Genomic DNA, 7,992 nt, shown 5'->3' on the forward strand with positions numbered 1-7,992 from the left:
TATACATTACGTACTGAACATTTACTTAGTAAACTAAACACTGATATATTATATATTATGAGTCTTGTCAATTATTTAAGTCTAGAGTCTATTTAGTACGTAGTATATAATATATGAACAGGAATCGATAATGCATAACAAAAAAAGTTGATTTTAACTGCAGTTCAGTAGTTTTCAAAATAGAATACACATTACACACTGTCCAGTGCATTTGAACAAAAAAAACATTCAATAAATGCGAATCATATTATCATACATTAAGGCTGCATGTTGTTCTCTTATGTCTCAGCCTTTTGCATTTGGAGCACTTATTTCTTTTCTTGTATCTTGAATGCTCCAACACACCCTTAACGTGTTTCACCTTCCTCCGTCTAAGTTTGGGATCAAAGTCGGGTGGAAGAACTTACATTTCAAGATACTCTCCTGCCACATTCCACTCCAACTCAAGTGATGCTGCACAAATAGGTTCCAAGTATGCAAGGAGGTATGATTCTTTTGAATATATTTGTGAAGAGTAGTTGGAAATGCTAGTGCCGTATTCATCCCCGTTCTTCAAACGCAATGCTGCCATTGCATGAGCGCATGGCAATTTCACTAAGTCGTACTTTCTGTAAGAACATGACCGTCTTGAAAGATTAACTTTTGCTGTATGACCATAGCCAAGCACGGTGAATTTTTTGGTGCTTCTGTTTATGTTGTTCACATATAATTTGTCCCCCTCGGTCATGTTTTCCCTCAAGATCATCTCGGCTATGGGCATGAAGGTTGTTTTTGAATTGTCCACCTCTGTATACCTCTTCCTGAATATTTCTCCAAATCTATGTGCAATTGAATTGAAAATGGCTGCCACTGGATACTCTCTTTCATCGCGCAATATTGAGTTGAGCGACTCAGCGATGTTTGAGGTCATTATGTTAAATCGATTACCTGGAAAGTGAGCCCAGCTCCATTTTTCAAATCCTACTTTATGCTCGAGGCCAGTTGCTGTGCTGAGCAATCTTTCTTTAAGGGCGTTGAAGTAGTCATTAAATTCTTCCAATATGTACGACTTGGCCGCATGGTAGTACAAATAGAGAGAATCAGAAAATGGTGATTTATTCAAAGATTTTCACTGAGATGCCTCATTCAAACACCATAATGCACAAGAGGATAATGCCTTGCAAGGCCGTTGGCTATGTTTACGTGTCTGTCGAAGATAACGCACAGCTCTGGTTCATCGACGACAAAGGTCTTAAGCTTCTCAAAGAAGAAGCCCCACAACGCATCATTCTCCTTATCCACCACACAATACATTATGAGATATATATGATTCTGTGTATCTTGAGTAACAGTGGACAGTAGCATGCCCTCGTACTTGTCGAAAAAATGCATGTCATCAACGATAACAACCTTTCTCATGTGTGAATATCCATGGATAGAAGCCCCAAACGCCATAAAGTTGTAAATAAACCTGCCAGACTCCTCATCGACCCTGAGAGAATTAATAGACCCGAGGTTGAGGCCGTTGAAAATATATGAAAATGTGGAAAGCACTGCATCTCCATGCTCAGGAGTACCTCGAACTATGTTCTTCGCAATGACACCTGCCATCCAACACTTCCAATAGCTTGGCCTGCAATATAGCTCCCTAAATACGATCCTCTTGATCTTTTTCGGGCTTGGACCTTTGTTGTCGACAAAAAATTTCAAAATAAGTGAGGCAATGACCTATATGGTGACATTCTTGTGCTTTACCGTGACATGATCAATGCCACAAGTATGATCTCCCACATACTTATGGACGTGAAACCAACCCGATTCTCCGATAGCACATGCGCACACCATCCCCCGATAAGTACAATCTACGCACCTCACCCTCAAGTATTTTTTACTACTCTTCAGAGTCATGTAATTGAATGACATTATCACCGACGCCTGATTCAATAAAAATTTTAATGTTTTCTTATCCTTGAATGTTTGTCCTAAAAAAAGATTGGTGCCGTCCGAGAAAGAGTGGCTTTTTTGTGGTTCGAGCTGCCCATCCTCACCTCCTCCACACTTCTCTTCTTTATAATCTTTACTATTATCTTGTTCATCACAACCCATAAAATCATATTCCGTTGATGTATCAGCCATATTTGAGTGTGGGGGTGGGGGTGAGGCTGATTTTGAATCTTCTTCCTGGGACCTTTCAAAAACTTTAACCTGCAATATAGGTCTGGACTTATCAGAATCAACACAAAGCATATATAATTCCACGTTTCTATCATTCCTTATGAATGTTGGATGGATTTTCCCCTACCGTTCATCAAGTAAATAATTAACACCTCGCTTTGATTACAACTTAATTCACCGCTCTCCATTACACTTTTAACTATGTCGGTGTATGAACCATTGCGACGAAGGACAATGGACACTGTCTCCTTAGATTCAGCATTTAGAACTCTCCTCCCATTCATAAAAAAATATACCACCAACAACCACGTGATCTATAATAGACATAATATACCTTGATAATAGTATTCAATAGACTTGAATAGTGGTTTATGCACCTACACTTAATAGACTGAAGTCATCTTCTTCCTAGCTGCTGGCCGTACAGTGCACGATTGACCCTTTTCTGACGACCACGGAATAATTTGATGAATTTCAGCTTACAAACAACCTAAGGAGTATTAGAATATTGCTATTGACCCAAGAATCGATTTCAAAATGTGGGACTAAATTTTGAGTTTTTTGTATGAAAATGGAAGAAAAATTGTATCTAAAAATAATCAAAAAAGGCTTATAACAATGGAGATAATGTCACTTTTTGATGGATGCTAGAAAATTCGATGAAAAATGGTTGAAAAATTGAGGAAATGGCACCAAAATAGGGTGGTTGCTAGTGGATTGGTTGAGAAGATTTGGGATTATTTTTTTAATTATTTATCCAATATTTATATTTTTCAAGATGAACTAAAGTGTAGTTTTAACAAAATTAGGACTGAAATGGGAAAAGGGGCTAAAGTATAGATTTTGTAAGTTTAATGTTAGATTTGCATTTTATTTTTGTGGTCCCATAAAAGTGTCCATTCTTCAAATTAAAAAAACTTGGTGGATAAATGTCAAAAAGAGTTTGGGAAGTGGACTTTTGCCAAACTTCCCCTTCAAAGTCACCCAATCGTTGTGGTCACTACACACTTTTTTTAAAAATGTCCTCTATAAGACATAGTAATTTAGGAGAATAGCAAAATGGGTGGTAGATCTAAGTGAGTTCAACATCAAATATAAGTCTTCTATAAAATCTCAATTCTTAGGTGACTTCTTTTCGCCTTTATTTTAAGTATGACTACCTAAGCCAAGAAACAAGAAGTCCTAGCCTCCTAGAATATGTTGGGTACCTAAACTCTATATATAAATGGAGGCATGATACAATGTATAGTTTTTAACTCTAAACGGGGAAAGGCTAAGATAGGCCATAAACTGTGTTCTAGTTACCAACAGTGAGGCACAATATAAGGACTTTCTTGTAGCTATTTAGAATAAGGATTGGATTTTAATGTCAGTCAAATATTTTATTATTCCCAGTTGGTCATAATCTAAATTAATGAGATTTATGAAGCTAAAGATGATAGAATGCTAAAGTATTTAGGCAACATTCAAGACTCTTTATCCCTACTTAAGGAATGTCCGATAGTATAAATTCAAATGAACTAGAAAATAGAAGTAGAATCTCTTATAAATTAGGATCCCCAATAAAATTATACGATCAAACGACATCATGGTAGTACATGTATTACATTCTGTGATACACTCACATAGGCTTTGAGAAGTAAACTCAACCAATATAATCTAGGATTGGCATAATAATTTTATCAAGAATTTAAAGGAAAGAGAACTTCCAAAGGATTTGAAAGATTGTTGAGCCCTCAGAACCAAGGCTGCAAATGTTTTCTTAATAGATTGAGGTTTTACAGAAGAATGTACTAGGGACCACTTGGAAGATGTATTGGAGTAATAAAAACCAACTATATGATGAGGTAAATACATGAGAGAGTGAGTAGAAACCACTTAAAAAAAAACTCCCTAGTCTTTAAGATGATACGAGTGGGGTATTTGAGGCCCCAAATTTAACAAGACTCTAAGGAGTTCGTTAAGAAATGTGACAAATGAAAATGCTTCACTTAAATATTACACCAAACATGGCCTTTTATGAAATGGGGGATGGATATGGTTGGTCCACTACCATTGGCCCAAGTAAGTAAAATTCTTTCTTATAATGAATGGCTATTTCTCTAAATCGATTGAAGCAGAAGCTTATGAGAAAATAGACGAATATGTAGTGATAAACTTCATATGGAACCATATCTATTGCTGTAACATTTTGAAGGAAATCATGTGCAATAATGATTAATGGCATGCAATTTATAAAAGTTAAGGTAATTGAAATCCTTAAGAGATTATCGATCAAAAGGATAACTTTATCTCCATATCAATTATCACCAAAATATTAATAGTCATGCCGAGTCAACAAATAAAATAATTATGATGAGCTTCAATGAAAGATTGAAAATGCTAAGTAATATTTGGTTGAATAATTACCTGGTGTACATTGAGGAGATCATCAAATGACTATTAAATCCAACATCGTTGAAAGCCCCTTTTCATTAATATATGGCCTATAGACACTAATACTATCATGACCCAAATAACTGTATATGGTAGCCATACTAACCTTCTAGAAGGAAAATAATCTAACCCAAGACACCTAACACTTAGTAATTTTTAAGATAAAATAAGACAAATCTCAAACATTATTGAAAAATATCGCAAAGATTGGTCTAGGGTCCCCTCTCTCGTATGATGATCAGAATGGTTGGGTTGTATTTTATCCAAGGTATGGTTATGAATCTCCCTAGTCATATGATAGGGTATAAGGTGTATGTTGCCAAGTCATATAATGCCTTAAGATTAGCCTAGTGTATTCTATCAAGGGTATGGGTCATAGGGTACTTTATTTATGATAGGATATGAGTCACCCTTGTATGGTCATACTTTGGTCAATTGGGAGGTCCAATATTAGGCCTATGGTATGAGATAAGTGTACTACTCGTACCCCAGGGTAAGGTTTAAGGGAGGGTTATACCCTCCTGTGAGCAAATTTTAGCTTTTAAGCTGAGGGCATTCCAAATATTTTCCACCCCAAAACCCCTAAGTACCCATGCCTTAAAACATGTTGAGGCCCCTCATAACTCACATTGGAGGATAAAAAATTCCAAAAATACTCTTTAACTCTCATTTGAAGATTGGGGCTAAGCTTTTCACAAATGTTCATCTAGAGGCTCAAAAGTTAAGTTTCTTTTTGTGAATATTCTTGTATAAGGCACGTGACTCTTCCCTCATTGTTAGTGCAAATATCATGTGTTTTAAACATTGGTGATGATTTATAAATGTTGGTTTTGAACACCAGTGTTGATAGTTTTAATGCATATTGTTGAGTATTGTTTACTCTTGTGTTTATACATATCATTGGTGATGGTTTGCTCATATGGGTACTTGTTAATTGTGGTTTAAGAAATGGGTCATGGGTAACCCAATTCTTGATGGTTTTACTTTGGTTTTTAGACTTGATAAAAGTATGCCCTCAAGGTGTCAATGAAAATGTCTAAGAGAAATAAGTAGTCATATGTTAATGATGTTTTGAACTAAGGAATTATACCATTGAATATGAATGGTTGGTAAATTATTTTGTAAAGTCCTTGTTCGCCACGTGATAATTTAAATGGTAACCTTGGCAGTTTAAATGGTTATAAAGGGTTCGAGTCCCTAAACATCAAATTGATTTATTTCTTTGATAGTTTAAATGTGTCTTCGTGCTATGCTTTCCTAGATTGTCAAACCTATAAGGTCATGTTTAAATCCCCTAATAATATGGTCATTGTATGGGAAAGGGGTTTTCTAGTGCCTAAGGGGAGGTTCATCTCATATCTTATAGTCCGAAAGTTAATTTCCAAAGGGTGTTTGTATCATTTAGTCCAGGTTAAAGATTCTAACTTAGAAGATCCTTCTCTAGAATCTATTCCTGTGGTTAATGAGTTTCCCGAGGTTTTCTCTGATGATCTTCCTGGTATTCATCCCAATAGGAAAATTGATTTTGGGATTGTTCTTGTTCTGGACACTCATCCTATTTCTATCCCTCCTTATAGAATGGCTCCAGCCGAGTTGAAGGAGCTTAAGGAGCAACTGAAGAAGCTCTTAGATAAAGGTTTTATCTATCCTAATGTGTCTCTTTGGGGTGCTCCTATGTTATTTGTGCGTAAAAAGGATGGTTACTTTTGAATGTGCATTTATTATCATCATTTAAACAAGATGAACATAAAGAATAAGTATCCTCTCCCTAGGATCGATGATTTATTTGATCAGCTTCAAGGTGAGAAGTATTTCTCTAAGATTGATCTTAGGTTGGGTTATCATCTGCTTAAGATTAGGAAAGTAAATATTCCTAAGACTGCCTTTAGGACCCGGTATAGTCACTATGAGTTTCTAGATATGTCTTTTGGGTTGACCAATGCTCCAACGACATTTATGGATTTGATGAATAGGGTCTTTTATCAGTTTTTAGATTTATTAATCATTGTCTTCATTTATGACATCTTGGTTTATTCTAAGAGTGAGGTGAATCATGTTGATCACCTTTGTATGGTGTTATAAACCTTGAAGGATCATTATTTATATGCCAAGTTCTCTAAATGTGAGATTTGATTGAAAGTTGTGAATTTTCTTGGTCATGTTATCTCTAGTGAGATGATCATGGTGGATCTACAAAAGGTTGTGGTAGTTAAGAAGTAGCCTAAACATATGAGTCCAATTGATATTCGAAGCTTCTTGAGTTTAGCCAGTTACAACAGGTGGTTTGTAGATAGTTTTTCTTACTATAGTTGCCCCATTGACTAAGTTGACTCAAAAAAATATCAATTTCTTAACTCAGCTCCAGTTTTAGAAGTGCCCAAGGGTAATGATGGTTTTGTAGTATATTGTGATGCTTCTCGTGTTGGGCTTGGGTGTGTATTGATCCAACATGGTAGGGTGGTGACCTATGCTTCTAGGCAATTGAAAGTTTATGAGAAAAACTACCCTACTCATGACTTGGAGTTGTTAGCGATGGTTTTTGCATTAATGATTTTACGTCACTATCTTTATGAAGTTCATGTTGATATTTTTTCCTATCATAAGAGCCTACAACATGTGTTTACTTAGAAAGAGATAAATCTCAGGCAAAACAAGTGTCTTAAATTACTGAAGAAATATGATATGAGTCTCCATTACTATCCAGCTAAAGATAACATAGTTGTTAATTCTCTTAGAAGGTTATACATGGGGAGTCTAGCTTATGTGGATGAGGATAGGCGGGAGATAGTAATGGACATTCACCGTTTGGCTAGTCTTGGAGTTCATGTCACGAACTTTGAGGATGTTGGTGTATTTTTGTACATTAGGTATCGCAGTAGTCTCTTGTTGTTGAGCTAAAGGGAAAGAAAATGTTGGATCCTGATTTGATGAAGATTAAGAGAAATGTGGGTCAACAAAAGGTTGTTGATTTTGTGATTGGTGGTGATGGTATCTTGAGGTACCAAAGTAGGCTATGTGTTCCCAATGTGGATGGATTGAGGGAAAGGATTTTGGCCAAAGCACATGGATCTCAGTATGCTATTCATCCTAGTTTGACAAAATTGTATCATGATCTTAAGGAGTTCTATTTGTGGAATAATATGAAATGAGATATGGCTAACTATGTGTCTAGGTGTTTGGTGAGCCAATAACTGAAAGTTGAGCACATAAGACTCAAAGGTTTGTACCAAAAAATTGAGTTGCCCAAATGTAAGTTGGAGGTAATTAATATGGATTTTATCACTTGTCTTTCCCGATCTTGGAATCAATGTGATTCTATTTTATCAGTGAGGATTGTTACTCGATGGAGGATTATCCTAAGTTGTATCTTGTGGAGATTATGAAGTTTCATGGTGCTTCGAT

The 7,992-nt window shown here is 35.9% G+C and overlaps 1 protein-coding gene across 1 annotated transcript; it reads right to left on the reverse strand.

Annotated features, from left to right (window-relative positions):
• Positions 1-403: 403 nt before the first annotated feature.
• On the reverse strand, positions 404-910 carry LOC124899518. The gene has a single exon (XM_047414420.1). It carries the CDS (start codon positions 908-910, stop codon positions 404-406), a length of 507 nt encoding a protein of 168 aa, XP_047270376.1.
• Between the last annotated feature and the right edge of the window lie 7,082 nt (positions 911-7,992).

Source organism: Capsicum annuum, chromosome 6, assembly GCF_002878395.1.
Source record: "Capsicum annuum cultivar UCD-10X-F1 chromosome 6, UCD10Xv1.1, whole genome shotgun sequence".
In the NCBI taxonomy this organism is placed as follows: domain Eukaryota; kingdom Viridiplantae; phylum Streptophyta; class Magnoliopsida; order Solanales; family Solanaceae; genus Capsicum; species Capsicum annuum.